We start from the raw sequence: 18,190 nt of genomic DNA, 5'->3' as shown, positions 1-18,190 counted from the left end.
TTTAAAATTTAAAAAAAGTTAAAAAGAGTTTAGAAATTATTAGATACAAAATAATCCGTAAATAATTTATAGTCTAAATTTAAACTTCTACCTATTTAGGTAAGATTCTAGCTCCAAATGAGGTTAGACCCATCTGGGGACTACCTCCTCGTTCAGAGCTAGAATTTTATCCGTATTTAATTTAGGCCCGCCAGTATTTCTTTGAATAATACAAGGTAAGGCAAAAGTCCAAAAACATCGTTTTATCTCAATTAATGTTGACAAAATTGACTTTCCATGTGCCAAGATAGTAATTAATAGTGATTTTGATGAAGGAGGGCATTTGCATTCGCCATCTTGAATGCAACTCATAATTTTCAAGTGTGAAGTGGGTTACGCCGTAGATCAATTAAGCATAGAATCCACTCAGAAATCCAATAGAAGCATCGATTCTGGTCTAACTTTATTCGTTTAGGAATTATTTAAACCCCAAAATCCAGGGCCTGCTTTACCTAGGCCATCGCATAGGGCGCTAACCTTATTTATAAACAAAGAAAAGAGAGATCGTAAAATCTTTACGTGCTTAAGTGCAGAAGGCCACAATTAACTATATACGAACTTCCAGTTAGCACCGGAAGTCAGGTTATTTTAATTTAAACATTTTCTCCCGAACGGAATTAGATAGATGACCGGCATGACTGTTGTTTTCAGGAAGAGTATGATGCACAGGGGAAAACTATTAAAATAGAGACTATTATTAAATATATTTCATTTCATTTCATTATATTTATTCAATATAAGTTATTTATAACAACATGTTTTTACCAATCATTATTAACAAATAAAAATCAAAAACCATTCTTTATAAATTCTAACAATCACAAATGGATCTCTGTCATCTAATAGAAAATGAATCAAAGCGATTTAAAGAAAAAAAAGGTTTTTTAAGTAATTGGTTTGATCAAAGATTCAAGAAATGCACAACCAATATAACTAAGATGCTTTCCATAAAAGACATAAAGAAAATCTTTGCAAAAAACAAGTGAGTGTTACTTTTTGCTTTATTAATTTAAAAATTAGTCATTTCAACAATTAAATTAACAATTTCATTAATTGTTAACAGAGAAAAACCACATGAAACTACACAACTCTGGCGCAATATAACATCCGAAGAAGAAAGAGATGGATCATCCAACAAGTGGTATAGATTCAAAAGCGTTAACGTTTCTCTTGAATCTGGAGATAGTCAACAGAATCAATGCGATAGTAGTGGTTATGAAATCCTAGAAGCGAAATCCATGGGTGATGCAAAAAACTTGGAAGATGCTTCAACTATTGTGATGACAGAATCTCAATCATCGTGCTCATCTAGTGTCATAACTGTGATTGAAATGATTGAAAATAATTCTGAGGACAATGTTGAGAATTGGAAGGAACCGGAAAGCGTTTCTATACTAGAAGAACAGGAAATTAACAACAGGGAAATGATGTATATACCCATAAGCAATATCGAAATAGAAGTTCCGATCGAAGCGAAATATTTTTATTTGGATCCAGCTCAGATTTGTTCCACTAAAGAAAACTATGAAGAATTAATTACGAATATTTTGAAAGTTGGCGAACAAGAAATAAAGACCAATTTTCGACAAGACACAGCAAAATCTGATGGTACAATCAGATCTCCCAACATTATGGAAATCAATCAACAAATTTTGGAGATTTCTAATGAAACTGAAGAAAAATGTCTTCTTGATCAGCCTGATTATAGTTTTCCAGTACTAAGTTCTGAAAATACTGATTCCAGTGACTGGAAAATCAAATCATTCACTGAAGTGAGATGTGTACAATCTTCTGAAGAAAATGACCAATTGGAATTTAGTGAAGAAAGTAATTACGAAGATTCCACAATTGATTTACAATCGGCAGAAAAATCACTTTCAAAATCTTTGCAATTTCCAGTTCTTTCTCAAAATCAAGAAATTCAATCTAGAGAACCGATAGCAATTTTGGAGAATAGCCAATCTTCTTCGGAAGAATGGTTGTCTGCTCAATCTAAATCGAGCAGCGAATCAAATTGCGAAAGCAAAGAATATCCAACATTTGGACGAACAGAAGTAAATAATTGACATAATATACATGAAAACTTTGTTCTGAAGACAAAGTTTTCATATAATAGTACTTTTAGAGTACAGTAGACCCCTATGACACTTTTGATCATTTCGTTTTATATGAATTCCATGTTGTACGAGTCATTTAGATTTTACAATTACGTGAGCTGTTCACAGCCTAGCACACATATTTGTAAAATCTAAGTGACTCGTACAACATGGAATTAATATAAAACGGAATTATCAACAGTGTTATAGGGGGACTACTGTATTGTAATTAAATACATTATTATATTCTTTCATATAGAGAGCAAATTCCGATACCTGTCAAGTAACTCTCCACAAAAATAATAGTTTTACTTTGGGTTTTGACATGTACGAAAATCTTGGCGAAGTTCGAATAACCGAGAGGTTAACTATGATTCATCCGAAGGATGAAGCCACAAGAAATTTGTCACATGAGAATAAAGAAGAGGAAGAAGAATCTTCGAAGAGAGTAAATGAAGCAAAATATGTGGAATCCACAACAGAAATATTCTACGATGCAACCAGTCCAGACTAATTCAATCCTTCCAAATTGACGAAATTTATAAAATACACTTTTAATAATTTTAATAAATTATTTAATTGTAGCTGAATATATCTTTTTCAATAATCTATCGTTAAATTTTTTTACCGAAACTTGACGTCAAAAATATCGAATTAACAACACATTAAAAAAGCATTTTATGTATTCGAAGCCCAGGTAAACACTTCTAATTATCTAACGATTTATATTTGATGGAGATAACAATATCTGCATATGATCTACCAGATTAAAGTTAGAAAATTGTAAAATAATTTTTAAAAGTTAAGTTATAAAATTGAATTTTATTTTAATTTATAGAAAAATTTGAGTCGTCACATGTATATAGGGGAAGGTGGTGCAAGATGGGGTCATGGGGTAAGACGAGAACGTCTGTTTATTTGTGGTTAATGTGATTTTATCTAACTTATTTGGGGAACTAAATGTCAACCTCAATCGGGATCATGGGACAATAGAACGTCCAAATCGCTCTCTTTGTACGTTTTTCATGTTTCAACAATACTTCATCTAATTTTATGCCTGCTAAAAAGTTTCTAGAAAGTATCATTGTGAACTTTTACATTACCTTTCACGTGAAGATATTATGGTATTCGAAGTAACCTTTAAGACTATAATTGTTTAGTTTTTAAATGAAGTTTACATGTGTTTGCAGTCAGTATGAAAAGTATACGTTGGGTGCAAGATGGGGCTACACGGAGTCTATCCCCAGGTTGGCCATGAATATGGCCTATGAATCCAGAAGAATTTTTGGAGGCAGACTTTATTGCTGCAGAGACGACAAACAGGCCCCTTCAGCAAGGGTAGGCCTAACAAGAAACAAAAGACAAATGACACAGAATGCCTCTATTGTGGAGGGTTATACTCTGTATCTGCAGACAGTTGGGCTAAATGTAGCCGTTGTGATAAATGGGCACACTGTTCTTGTGCCAATATTGAAGAAAACGACAGTTTAACCATTTTAATTTGTCCTTCTTGTATATAAAAATAATATTCCCATCTTACCCCATCGGTAGGGCAAGATGGTGCATTTACATATAATTTTAAAATATTAATTAAATTTACTTGTTTGTAGAAACGTTTTTCAAAAATTAAATTTCGTATAATATATTACCACATGTTGTAGTTGCTGAGAATAAAAAAAATTATTGTTCTCATCAAAGTGGTTGCCATCTTATGACTTTTCAAACCTTAACGTTCTCATCTTGCCCCACCTTAGAAGCAGGGATTAATTCAAATGTTTTCGAGTTCTTGCATCTAATAAATGGGTCTTAAGATGATTTCTCCGTGTTGCACTGACTTTTAAGCATTACTAAATATTTTCGAGCATTACATCCCTCTTCGCAGCAGAAGTCTTTTTTCTCTGCAAGAACTGTACGTATAGTATAGGTCTAAAGATATAACATATGTAAGCTATACGTAAAACAAGTTGACGTTAAGGTCAACTTGTTTTACGTATAGCTTACATATGTTCTAGAGTAAAAGTTCTACAAGTTCTAGAGTAAAACAAGTTGACGTTAAGGTCAACTTGTTTTACTCTAGAACTTGTTAAATTATTATTATCGCAATTACAACTAGCGAGTATTGAGTAGTTTACATTCAAGTTGGGGATCCGTTTTCAGTTTTTAATTCATTTCTGCATTAAAACAAAAGAGTGTGCAGGCGGCATAAAAAACCTGCTATACCGTTTTAAACAGTAGAAAAATATTAATTGCAAAACTTATTTCTAGAATTACCCCGAGGAAGAGTTAAGATAGGGCACATTCCTAAATTAGACGTTTTTAAAATCATCTTACTGTTAGCCAAACGTTCCAAACGTTTTAAACCGGTTTCTAAGTGACGTTCATCAAGCTTCCATTTCGTTGAAACTGTTGCAAATGTTGTATCGATGACGTAGCCAATTATCAATTATTTAAATTAGTATATTATTGGCAGAATAAAATTATATTATTAAGATGTTGCTGTATAACTGTCCTTTTTATTAAATGTCAAATATATTTTTAATGCATCTAGGTGTAAGTGATGCAGGATATAATTTTACTGGAACTTCATACGTCTTTATGAAGTTCTATTTCTGGCATTCTAAACGTTACATGAGAAACTTCCTTTTTCCGTTTCCGTATTTCCGTTTAATGCACTTTAAACAATATGTAGAGTTTAGAAACGCACCACATACAGTATTCTGGAGATCCGCAAGAAAGAACATGTACATGTGACAGAAAAGTCGGCACCTCTTCGATGCCTCGTCAGGATTGACACCACCGCATCTCGATTGACACGGAATCCGCGAAATGGATCACGCGAGTAGTCGCGTAACGGAGCGATCGGGTTCGGGATGGAGTGAGAGACAGCACATCGGAAGTGACTCACGCAGAGGCCTCGTTAATGAAACAACCTTTATTTGTAAAAGACAAGAAATCCGTGTTTGAACAGGGCATCAATAGACATATCTAGACCTAATGTCGCGTTTGAGAGAGAGAGAGTTTACAATAAGAGCGCGTGGCAATAAATACCTTATTGAGGATCTGGTCTTGATCTGGAACGTTCTGGTTGAAAGAGAGGAATTTAGGGATGTCAGTTCGGGGAAATATCCATAAGCCTGATGGAACGTATCCGCAAAGGTGTTCGACGATGGTTTCCGATGATATATTAGAAGGATATAGGAACGTAAAATAAAATGATATATTCACAGATATCCGAATATTGAGGCACTTAGGATAAGGTACGGGTAACAACTGACTCTTTTGAAGGACGTGCGACGACTGCCTTAGTTTCTTGATTTTTTCGTTGTTGAATCGATGAAATCGAGAGATTAAGTCGAGAGGTGATGAGAAAGCATCGTTGTCAGGCCTCAGAACTTAACAGATGTTTTGCTCCCAGATGCGAAAGTTGACAGTTATTTAACGAGATTATAGTTACAATGTGACGTTATGAATAAATGACGTAAACATACTAAAAGTCAGGAGTCAGATCCTCACATATAACATATTTATTAACAATATAATCCAATTAAAAATTTCCTTTGTCTCAACATAGATGAAGGAAATCCTTTATCCCGTGCAGCTGGGCCCCACTAATTTTAGCTGAAGGGTTTCCTTTATCTTATTTCATTGAGTAAATAGCTTGATAAAGCTACTAGCCACTTGATAAATAGACTGCAGTTATGATCACCTGACTAGTAGATTCCAGGCGGTGGTTGTGCGACTGAAATAGTTACCGGGCTGAGAATTTTTTACAACCAAGATAAGCAAAAGTATCAACAGCTTGCGCTGGGATTAGTTAAAACTTGTCACAACCGAAGTGTGTAGTCTATGTTTTCCATCCGATTTCCAAAAATTAAAATTAAAAGACAAAAGAAAAATTAAAAATACAGAGAGAAATCGAATTGGGGATATTATGGACAGAAAGCCAAAATGGTAATCGCAACAGTAAGGCAAATTATCAAAGATTCTTTAGACTGCAAGATCTAATTCAGAAATTCAATGCTGACAGTATCGAAATAAGTAAATACAAATTGAAATAAGCTGGAAACATTTCCGGGAGAAAATTAGGGTCCGTAGAGGTTCCTACCGTTATAAAATTATTATTTTTTACTAATAAAAAATAAAATCTTTAAGACTGTTTTTATTAATAAGAATCAATCTACGTATTTCATTTGAAAAAAAAACAAAAAACAGAAAACAAAAACAATGGCAAGAGGGATCCGTTAAGAGACAAAAGAGGTGGGCTGTGACCCTGGACCCCATACAAGTTCTCAGCGGCCCTGATTATGTTTGAACAGCAAGACCAGAAATTAGGAATTAGTTTTGAAAATTAATTACACATCAGATTGTGTTGGTGACGTAGCTTAAAACTCGCAAATGAGGAGAACCAGCCAAAGGTGTAAAGAACTTTTCCTAAGAAAATTTGAGTCCAGAAAAATTCCAACATAAATTTAGGACTCGAAAGGAGTTGAAAAGATTTGTAAAGATTGAACTTAAAACATACTGTAGTGAGTAAGTAAAAGATTCTGGAGACGATTAAGTGTAATACATTATTAGATCTGTTTATATCAAACCGGATGAAGGAGCAAATATTGGAAGATGTATTTTATCGATGAATAAGCCGAGATCGTATCCACGAAGTGATTAGCCGAATTGCTCGACAAATATGATAGCATTAAGAAATAAAGATCTAAAGCTCGCGAGAAAGAAACTAGTCGTGCAAATAACCTCAGGTAAATCTGATTAGGTAAACCTCTATAATAGTAAAGCTATTATAGAGCTTCTTCCGAGTAAGAAAGTTTTGAAGAATGTCGGATAACTGTGTTTCGAATATGGAACAGTGAATAAAGTAATTGTGGATCAGAATGAATAATATTTATCATCATACAAGGTTATCACACAGATGAATGGACATACCACCAACCTAACTAGAAATTCAAAAGCCACTATTAATTTGATACCAAAAGACTATATTACGGATTAGATGCTTACAAGAGAAACGGTATGGTTAACCCTTACCGAAAAATTACATTTCGTGCTCGCAGCTGAAGTAACAGAAGAATTTGGCGTGATCAAAACTAAAGTTGCAGTTATACCAAGTACAATACATTAAATTGAAGTCGATGTTTGTTGAACAATAGAACTATGACATTGTAACCAGATATCTGTAAACAAATACCTACTGTAGAAACTATCGGTGCGGTATAAACCCATTCATAAATTATGACAGCTCAGACAGGTTGTAAAGATAAAAGAAAAAACAAAAAAAAAAAAAAACTGATAGAGAAGTCGATTCGAGTTTCATTAATGCCACGTTACAGATACCTTTTGGATTGGAAATAGGAAATAGTAGTACCAAACATAAATTGGAACAAGCATTTGGCTATTATGATATTCTGAAAAATGTTTCAGTTGCTTGTAGCCCTCCAGAATTTGCTTTGTAGAATTTGAAGATTCAAGAGATGCTAGAGATTATATTAGAGCACTAGATAGAAAAATTTTGTGTATATGCAGAATCAGAGTAGAAATATCACCTAGTTAAATCCAAGGACTTACTAGGTGATATTTCCACTTATAGACCCTTTTCTGAACCCTTCCTCTTCCATTTCGTCCAGAGGATAAATGTTATAATTGTGAAAAAAAAGTGTCATTTTGTAAGAGATCGTAAGTGTGTTATGTGAAGACATTCAAGATCTTGTTCTCGAGGACTTTCTGCTAGTTTCAGCGAAAGCCTCTGAGAATCCGGTATCGAATCTGTCCATGAGTGAAAGGTGCTGTGAGTGTATTTTGAGTTCAATTCATGACCACTTCAAATTGGGTAGCTTGGTATTTGTGCCAAATTCAGAAGAGCCAAAATATTTGAAAAATATCAAAAACAAGGTTGTAAAAGTAATCTTGGTATTTCTTTGTTTTAATAAAAACCATGTCAGAATATAATTTACGAAGAAAAACACTCATTTGGCTCAGGCTTCAATTTACAGAGTTGAATTGCTTACATTCCTGTTTCAATACTTTTCCTTTTCAATAAAATATATAAAGAAAATCAGATCTAAAACCAAAGAAGATATCAGAAAAACCCATATGAATTGGGTTTCAAATTTTGACTTTTTGTAACTTTGTTCTGACTTTTTTTTTTTTTTTTAGCAATATACACGTATGAAGAATCTCAATCTTCGTATCACTTTAATTAACCACGTAACCTGCATCACAATTAAAATAAGCATTTAATTTGCATTTACACTTTAAATTAATTCTCTTTTTATGTAATGAACTTAATTACAGTATTTATTTTTGAAACATTTGCTTTTTTTTTAAGTAATCATAAAGTAATGGGAGTATAACCTTAAAATTCATCAAAACAAAAATATTATTTTAAATAATAAAATAAATATTTATATATAAACTTATAATTTAACATAATTAATAGTCTATTTAATATAGAAACTTATAAATTTTAGACATTTAATTTATAATTAATTTTGAAAAAAATTTAAATGAAATTCAATTAATCTCGCAGCCAAGAGTGCATTTTTGAATTCTGCATAAAATCTCGTACGAAACGAGAATTGAGGAGTAATCCAAAAGAAGGCACGCGCTAGATCATGCAAAGGTAAGAGACAGAATTTTAATTATTACGTCAGAATATGCAAACAATTAACTCATTTAGCATAGATTCGCCATTTAAAATTCTAAGTTATGTCATTTTGTTATTTTACAAATTTAAATGTCTGAAGAATAATTGCGCAGTTGAATTTTTTTAATATTATTAATATAAATTATAGTAATTAATTAACGTGTAATTGTTATAATGTAGTCCGTTATGCAAATTTTATTCTTGATAAGCTGTATTTAAACTGTAGTAGTGTTTATATGAATTTTAATCTCTAAAACAGTAATTTTAATAAATTTTATGGAAAATTTTTATAGTTTGATGATTTAGTAATACGTATAACAATGTCCATATTCACAGCAATGTTGTCAGATGTCAGGGAGATGAATAACTATAGCGTAACTTAAAAGTACTTTTTCCCTACCACCATATTAAATTCGCTACTTCAGAGTTTCAAGAGTATAGTATTAAAATAAAAATTATAATAAGGAATAATAATAGGAGGAATTTATTAATAGTTACAGACAGTAATATTTTATTGTCATAACTTAATGCTCTAAAAATATTCTACATATCTTCATCACTGCTAATGTATGCATACGATGAAGACATTGTGGATGCCGTTGCTGTTGAATGTGTTGAACTTGAAGGATAAACATGTAAGTTACAGGAATTGAATAAAGAATACATATCTTTTGGGATTACATAATTACATAAAAATACATATAGTAACATTTTCCTTCTTAAATTAATGTCCAGTTTAACTCTAACCAATGCCTCCAATGTGTCTGTAGCAGTTCTGTTTTCATTTTTTTGTTTTAATGTCGGTTACAATGGAAAATATTCTTTTTACGACAGCATTTTTATAGCTATATTTTTGTGTTAGGTGAAGAACAAAATGTCGGGTACAAAGTGTTCTGTGTATAGTTGCAATAATAATCTTTTGTTGCAGTAAAAGCTAAAAGAGAAAGTAACGTTTCATGTATTTCCTAGACAAAAGACTTGATTTCTAAAAGCATTAGGTCTGAATGGATTTTAATTTAATTTAATTAAAAACCCCTTCCGCCCATAACCCGAGATATCTCGGGCATGGACTTTAAGGGCCCCAAAAAAGAGCCTTGACATAACTTTACCGAAAATGTATGGATCAGTATATATACATCTTTATCTATCACCTATGCAAATTTCATGAAATATTTTTGCCGCGAAAAATTTTTTATGACGATTTATTAATTAGCTAATTAATTGCGCTATTTTTCTTTATGGGAGTTTTTTTATCAAATTAATAAAATCGTTCTAAACTTGTATTTCGCGGATTTGACGTCTAAAGTTTTTTTTAAATGCTATTGAATGTTTTTTGACATCAGCAGGTTTTTTGTTTTTTATTCAGTAGAATTTTTTCCCATACCTTTTTTTCAGTCCCCCCGTATTTCAATAGCATAAAAATCGAACATTTTGTGTTATATTTGAATAGATGCGGTAAGTTAGTTCCTCTCCTGCCTTAAACCAATATTACCCTGGGGCGTACATGAGAACTACCCGGAAAAGCTAACACCAGCTGTTCTCAAGGTCAACCAGTTTGTAAACAATGCAGACTGCACGTGTGAAATATCGTGCCTTATTAAATGAAAGAATAATCGGTGCAGCTATATTTATCAAATAAAATCATTTATTTTATAGCTAGTTTTTGATGTCAAAAACGACCTCCAATAGTTTTTTAATTCATTAATAAATAAACACACCTGATTTGTATTTTCCGAGTTAATTTTCTTTATTCGAACGTTTTCAGCCTATTTGTATAGGCCATCTTTCAGGCTTTAACGTTAAAGCCTGAAGATGGCCTATACAAATATAATGATGAGTTTGTGAAAATGTGAAGGAAACCTAACACATTAGAAAAAACATAATCTAGCTGAAACATATCCAAAAATTAAGAGAGAGGCCTTAAATTTGTTGTTGAGGAAATCTGGAAGTTCTCCTCAATGACAATTTAACCAGAAGTCACAAGAAAATTTGTCGATTCAGTATAAAAAAGAATGAATGTTGTAATAGAAGCGATAATATAAAATGGCATTTATTTATGTTTCTAAAGGCCATAGTAGGATAAGAATGTGTGAATCAGCCCCATTCAGATAACGAGATTAAAATTGGACCAAAAGTAGGTATCCGTGAATGATTGATTACTGCTCAATATTGGAAGAAATTTCTTCACGAATTTAGAGGTTACGTATGAAAATATTATTTTTGAATTTTTCAAAATATCTCCGATTCTTGGCGTCATTACTAGAAACGATGTCATTACTGTAACAAAACAACCTATAAATATATTGTTAAAAGTGCGAACAGTTGTAATCATGTGATCACATGTAGCCAATATCGCTAGAATGAATATTCTTGCCTCTTTTTTACGATAGTTATTTTTTCTTTGTGCGGCTATCAGTGCAGAAAAGGTATTAACTTTATAGATATACTAATTGATATCACTCATAACACTTCAGGTAATTCAAGTAAAAAATATTTTTTGTAATTACGAAATATAATTGATTAAAAATACTCATTTTTTTTAACGTTGACTAGTTTGACTTTTTAACCACATGCACTTTTTAAATCACACTATTATTTTTTTGTAATAAATAATAGTGTGATTCAAAATTGTTAGGTATGCTTATAAGTTGCTTTTTTTGTTTTAATAAACTTATATAATTTAAAATATAACAAGCCCTCGTTATATTGCGCAGGTAGGGAGACAAACTAAATGAGTGAGATGAATTTCGTATACGTTTCCATCTTAAATACGTATATTTGAAGTCAAGGCAAATTGAATCCATAACTTTTGTCTTGGGTTTGGGATTCAAAAATCTTTTCTAGATTTTTGAATCTAAATGCCTCTTTACAAAATTCCTTACTAAATTTAGGATTTTGTTTTAAAAAACGTTGTCTAACGATAATTTTTCTATAGGATCGAGGAGCAAGCTTATATCTATAACATAAAGTATTTTTTTATTAAATAGGTCTAAGAGAATATTTTAAAAAATCTTTACGTATGCAATGATTTTACAGATTTTGATGCAAGTAAGAATGTCATCTAGTCAGTTTACTGTGGAATCTTATTATCTGCCCGACCTATCAGATATGTACGACGATTGCGAGCTGTTTTGGCAAACTGCAACGGAAGAACTGCATTCTACGGAAATATGTGCAGTAACAGATGAGGACGAAAATGGTGATGGCATTGATTCGTGGAAGATTCCAGACGATTGGTTCGTTTTCAACAACGAACCAATTTTGTCGAATTCGTCCAAAGAAACCGAGGATCTTCTGAACACGTATCATCCATCCCTTCCTCCTATATCTATGGCTTTCCCTCTTCCTTCAGTTAAGAATTCTGAATACGTGGAACTTCCCGATGATGAACTCTGTCCAGAATTTGATTCACTCGATGATATTCCATTAAGTATTGTCGAAAAAGATGATAAACAAGAGGAAAATCCACAGGAGATTAACGTTGAAATCCATTCGTCAAAGATGGAACTTGAAGAGGAACGAGCTATAAGTGTACAGGGAGCTCAGGAGGTGTCGCCCAATGTAGCTTTTTCGAAATCCCCAATAAAAATGTTGTCAGTTACAGTGGAATCGACTTCGAATCGAGATAACAGTTCGTCTAAGTATACGTTTTCCGATATTTTAATCCGCGGCGATTCGAAATATAAACGTAGGAAAACTGTTCGCGAGCTGCTGTTGGATAGACAGCAGCACATGATCATCCATCGCATCTGTGGCAATAATCAGAAAATTCGAATGGAAAATTCGAAGAAGCCCATTAATGGTGTCTGCACCGTGATTCCGATAGAAAACAAGGATCTAGAATTGTTTGAAAACGATTCCAGAAAGTCTAAAAATCGTTCCGCTATCGAGTTTTCGGAAGTGTCATCTCATTTGTCTTTAAATGAAGGTAAGTTCTGTTATATTTTAGTACTTTTAACACGAGACTTGTACTTTTAACTTTTAACTTGTAATTTTAGTACTTTTAACACGAGACTTAACACGAGACTTGGGAAAAAAATAAAACAAATACATGCATTTTGGGCTTCCCTTCCAAGTAGGCCCTGTGCGGGTGCACCTTTTGCTCCTGCCTAGTTACGGCAATGGTGTCACGGAATTTAATTATATTTGGAATACATTATGAAGTAAATTATCGTGGAAAGAAATAATAATATTCATTTTTAAGTAATTTAATACATTCTACAACCTCCATGAAAGGAAAAATAATAGTAATAATAATATTGCTGTGTAAAATATATATTTTTTAAATTATCTTTGAATTACATAGAAATTTTCACAAATAAAAAAAATGCCTGAAGTTTCATTGAAAACTGATTAAAACAAAAAATACCTTTTGAATTGTATAGAAAAATTTTAAAGAAAAAAATGAAGATTACTTAAATTAAGAATTTCTGGAAGTAAAGAATCTGCCTGGAGCGGGACAAATAAATTTGTATTTAATCATTTAATTAATTCGGCTTTAATAATATGGTTTAAGGAGTTGTTTATAAACTTGCACGATTTGTACAACCTGGCGTTATGCAAATAAACTTCGAAAATTTTGCAAGGAGATTTGAGTATTAGTTGATTGGTGCTATTAAATTTTACTAGATAAGTGTCCGCAGGGGTGGGAGAGAAGAGGTCGGACTTCATGAAGATTTTACCAATGATTAGCATTTACAGTTTTTATTTTTTATAAAATCGTCTCTATCCTCAATTAAAGTTTTCACTATTTTATAATAATTAATAACGTAGAAAATTTTAATAAAATATTGTGATGGAATATTTTCGTGACCGTGTCTGTTGACAAGTATTTTGATATTTTTTCGGTTTGACATGACCTCATTTACGTTTATCTGAGATAAAGTAATCGGGTAATTCTCGATTGCCTCAGTTCCATTTTTAGAGCTCGCTGTTGCATACGCCCAAACTCGACACTTAAATTTACTGAGTAAACATTCGAATTGTTCTTCCCCCTTTTCTCCTGTCTACTGTAGTATATATTCGTTTTTAATTTTTCCTTCTGTCGTAGGGATGAAAATTTATTAATACATCACCAGCAGCTATATAATAATAGCTTTGACTTGAACTCCGTTTCTTGTCAGGTTTAGGTGTGGAAAAGAATTAATAAATTAATGAGAATTGTAGATTCTCGCAAACGCAGTACTTTATTCCACTGTTGATAAATATTTTCCATTTTTCTGTTTTCAGTTCCGAGATTCAGGCATGGAAAAGTGGATGCCAAAGAACACAGACCTCGCCATTACGAAATTGAAGAACTCAAAATAGGAAATTTTGTGGTAAGTTTTTAATTCGAGAAATTAAAAAATAATAATAAATAATTGTGTGGGTAGCCGGAGGCGAGGCCGATGTCTCGCCCCTTTCTCGGCAACATTTTGGTGAAAACTGCCTACTTGGCTTGTTTACGTCTTACGATCCGGAGGGGGTCGGGATTCTTTTTGTCAGATCGAGTGGAGGAGGAGAGAGGGGTCGTCCAGTAAGGCATAGGCAATAAACGAGTAAATGACACCATTTAACAAGAAAACTAAAAGTTTATTGAATAACAGCTAAAATTTACAAATACGAACATCAAATAATTATCGAGATTCTAACTCTCGAGTTAGATAATCTCGATAATTCAAGATAAAAAGGGGCCAAGAGAGAGTTTACACAAGTGGTTATCATACCTCTTTAATTAATTAACACTGCCTCGGAGGTTCGATTTCGTCCTTTCTTTTGAGATGCACAAATTTATAAAGTCGCAACTGGAACTCCAGATCGACCTCGAAAAAAAATAAGTTGAAGGTACGGCTCTTCCGTCAATTTCTGCGATGTAACTAGTTGGAACGTTTAGTCAGGGACTCCTCTGAGGAGGATGAATCGGTCTTTTATTGGTTCGGCTTGGGAAAATAAGTCAGGTGATTAAATGCTGTCAAAAGCAATGGTACTTTTGCAGGTGTTTAGGTCATACGTGTCCCCGGGTTCATAATAAAGTGAAGAAATTGGACGATGACTGTAAACTTATGTCTTGCAATATTAGCTTGACGATGTTGGGATGGGTGACTGTTTACATTCTTAAAGGAAGGTTATACATTTCTATAGTTGTTGAGATATTCGATGTCCTNTGGTTATCATACCTCTTTAATTAATTAACACTGCCTCGGAGGTTCGATTTCGTCCTTTCTTTTGAGATGCACAAATTTATAAAGTCGCAACTGAAACTACAGATCGTCCTCGAAAAAATATAAGTTGAAGGTACGGCTCTTCCGTCAATTTCTGCGATGTCACTAGTTGGAACGTTTGGTCAGGGACTTCCCGAGGGGGATGAATCGGTCTTTTATTGGTTCGGCTTGGAAAAATAAGGCAGGTGATTAAATGCTGTCAAAAGCAAAGGTACTTTTGCAGGTGTTTAGGTCATAGGTGTCCCCGGGTTCATAATAAAAGTGAAGAAATCGGACGATAACTGTAAACTTGTCTTGCAATATTAGCTTGACGATGTTGGGATGGGTGACTGTTTACATTCTTAAAGGAAGGTTATACATTTCTATAGTTGTTGAGATATTCGATGTCCTTTCCCGACGATGTTGTTTTCACAAGTCAGGAAAAAAATGAGGTGGAATACTTCGAAAATTATAGGAGGGGAAAAAAAGTTTCTAAAATCCGGATCTACAATTATATACCACCAGACTTAGATTTATAATATATGTTGTCAATACATTTTAGTGCTTTGCCTTGCAGTAAATGGTATATTTACGTGCAAAAATCAATCTAAATATAAATACAAACGTACTCTAAAAATTAAAAAAACTTACAAAATGATAAATACCTAATAAGTGACTGATAGAACGAAGACGTAAAAGTTTAATAATTAATTGTTCAAGTTACGTTTCTGGAAGGAAGAAATTGATGTTAACTTCTTGGGAATTTCAATTTTTGATCCTGACCTCATGGTTTTCTGTAAAGATTTTATTATCAGAAGCAGTTGGCAAAGTTAAATGTCTATTATCACTAAAATTCAAATGTTAAAGAATTTGTAGACGTGCATCTTCGTTCTTTCCACCAAGGCAAACAACAATCGGAAACGATGCTGTTGGTTCGAATATCGAAAGAGAAGTTTCTTGAATCATTTTTTTAGCAGACATCACTTGTAAAGTGTCCTCTGTACTTTTATTCTTTTGTTAATACATTTCAAATTACACGATTATCTATATAAGGGATTAATAATATTTCGTGCATTAATGGCTTCTGAATTTGTAATGAAAGGAATTTTTAAAGTTTTTGAAGGCATCGTTGTTCCTAGAACAATCTAGAACATCCTTTCTCAAAATCGTGGACGCCGGAGGCTTTCAGGGGGGCAGTAGAAGCCTCAGTGATTAAATACGAGTTTTATTTCTTCTCATTGAAACATTCTTTGATCTCAGAAATAGGATATGGGTCACATCCTATCTATCCTATCCATATAATAATGCATTTTTATACATTGTATTTGCAATAACTGTGTTTAAGATACCATCTGTTGCGTAAGTTAAAAAATATGGGGGCACTAGATTATTTTTTAATCTCAAAGTGGACGGTGGTCGAAATAAGTTTGAGAACCTGTGATCTAGAACGTCGTAAGAAAATAAGTACGTTAGAAATCGGAAAAAATAAGAAAATACAACGAAAATAAACAAACTACTTATAAGTTCCTTGTAATTCCGTCCCTGGAAAAAAGAAACGTCGTTCTGTGACATCATCTTTTTAGCTCGTTCGAGACCATTCGAATTAAATCGTTGAGAGAAACGTTATTAATTGGTATTAATTATAATTAGAATATTGGATGAAAATTTTCATCCAATTATTAACGATGGAAAGCGGAAATATTCTTCAATGCTATTAACGTCAGCACAAATATTTGAGTTGCGGTGATGTTTTGCATGTAGATATTGCCAAAGAACCCATTTATGTTTAACTGTTATCAAAACAGACAATTAAATATACATTAACCAGGGGTCGCTCTGAAAAATTTAAAAATATCGCCGATCATTTCGCCAGTTTTTAATTTTTTTCGTCACTTCAAATTATTTATCGCCACCAGTTTTACTTACTAATTAATGCAAGTGATGGTAGTCTTATCGGTTTGGCGTCTGGAAAACAAAAGTAACATGTTAAACTGTCACTTACTTGTTAGGCTGCAATTTGAAAAAAATCGTGGACCTATAAATTCCTATTGTCATTATCATCCGCCTGTCTTTCCTGAATTTCGAGAACGATGTTAGATAAAGAAATTCAAGACCAGATATGGAAACCTTGCGGGAAGAAGGTACCGATTAACTGTATAAGAACTTCTGGTGAAAGTCGTGTTATTTCAATTCAAAAACTTACCCCTGAAAAGTGTTATAGTTGACCGGCACAACTCTGTTGTTAAAAGAAAAGTATGATGTACAGGGGCAAACCACTATTAATTTGAGGTGGAAAGAATATATTTCAAATTCAATTAATTAAAAATATGATTGTCACAATGCCAAACTGCAAGTTTTTATGTCACAGTTGTGAGATAACGGGCAAGGGGGTTTGAGCCCTCTGATGGTCATCCGTTTGTTGATAGTAAAGCTGTCATTCAATCCGTGTTCGGTGCGATGTTTTCTAACGATCGGACGAATGTTAAATAAAAAATTTCTTAAAATGGATTTTAATATTCTTAGAATCCTGGATCTCACACAATGAATAAATGCTCGTTAGCAATAGTAATCATTTTTGAATAATTTTTAATGAATAATTCCGAATACCACGTTTGATCGCAATGTTTAAACAGTATTTCACATGTTATGTCAAAATTTTTGTTTTAGTGTACTNTCAGCTTGTTTCCAAAGATGGTAGCAAAATCAGCTACTAATTTTAAAGATATCATAAATCAAGTTATTATATTCAAATATTATATTATTATTATATTATATACAAATCATATTAATGTTGGACATTCTATTTTTGCTAATAGTATCCCTTTCGTTTATTAATCATTTTTCTCCAAACTTGTGCTATAATTGTAGATATCTTACTATAAAATATACTAGAAAATTTCATGAAAATAATAGAGTTTCTAGGCAAAAATTGTATGTTCTATTATTTTTGGAAAGACTGTATAATAATTTTATGACCACTGTAAATAATATATACAGTATTTAGTTCCAGTACGAGCAGCCATCTTGCAAAACAATGAAGTCACTACTAGAAACTAGCATAAACAAAACGAGCAATTTATTATGATATTGTCACAATTCTGGGCTGCAATTTCTAATAAGTTAATTTTAAAAAAATCGCGTGACTTCTGATCCCGACTGGACGTTAGTATATATTAAATCGGGATCTCAGGACCCTAAGCTTTCCGTATCTAGTTCCTATTTTC

General features: G+C 32.7%; 2 protein-coding genes across 2 annotated transcripts; both read left to right on the top strand.

Annotated features, from left to right (window-relative positions):
- Nucleotides 1–551: 551 nt before the first annotated feature.
- Nucleotides 552–2,875, top strand: LOC111624860. The gene is made up of 3 exons (XM_023367822.1): nucleotides 552–1,021; nucleotides 1,103–2,093; nucleotides 2,395–2,875. Exons 1-3 carry the CDS (start codon nucleotides 864–866, stop codon nucleotides 2,647–2,649), a joined length of 1,404 nt encoding a protein of 467 aa, XP_023223590.1. The 5' UTR covers nucleotides 552–863; the 3' UTR covers nucleotides 2,650–2,875.
- Nucleotides 2,876–9,333: 6,458 nt separating this feature from the next.
- LOC111624848 lies at nucleotides 9,334–17,549 on the top strand. Its single transcript, XM_023367808.1, has 4 exons — nucleotides 9,334–9,422; nucleotides 11,824–12,715; nucleotides 14,017–14,105; nucleotides 17,490–17,549. The coding sequence occupies exons 1-4, from the start codon at nucleotides 9,357–9,359 to the stop codon at nucleotides 17,547–17,549; spliced, it is 1,107 nt and encodes a 368-aa protein (XP_023223576.1). The 5' UTR covers nucleotides 9,334–9,356.
- Nucleotides 17,550–18,190: the final 641 nt, after the last annotated feature.

The sequence above is a fragment of the Centruroides sculpturatus genome, unplaced genomic scaffold, assembly GCF_000671375.1.
Source record: "Centruroides sculpturatus isolate CEXI.00-Female unplaced genomic scaffold, Cexi_2.0 scaffold301, whole genome shotgun sequence".
Lineage (NCBI taxonomy): Eukaryota > Metazoa > Arthropoda > Arachnida > Scorpiones > Buthidae > Centruroides > Centruroides sculpturatus.
Note: the sequence above shows the minus strand (reverse complement) of the source record. Positions and strands in the feature narration are given on the sequence as shown.

Bases quoted from the DNA above. Each gene is read 5' to 3' on its own strand.
- LOC111624848 (XM_023367808.1), top strand. From the start codon at position 9,357: ATGCATACGATGAAGACATTGTGGATGCCGTTGCTGTTGAATGTGTTG. The intron at 9,423-11,823 runs GTAAGTTACAGG...ATGATTTTACAG, and splicing joins TGAACTTGAAGGATAAACAT to ATTTTGATGCAAGTAAGAAT. The intron at 12,716-14,016 runs GTAAGTTCTGTT...TTCTGTTTTCAG, and splicing joins TCATTTGTCTTTAAATGAAG to TTCCGAGATTCAGGCATGGA.
- LOC111624860 (XM_023367822.1), top strand. From the start codon at position 864: ATGGATCTCTGTCATCTAATAGAAAATGAATCAAAGCGATTTAAAGAA. The intron at 1,022-1,102 runs GTGAGTGTTACT...AATTGTTAACAG, and splicing joins AAAATCTTTGCAAAAAACAA to AGAAAAACCACATGAAACTA. The intron at 2,094-2,394 runs GTAAATAATTGA...TCTTTCATATAG, and splicing joins CAACATTTGGACGAACAGAA to AGAGCAAATTCCGATACCTG.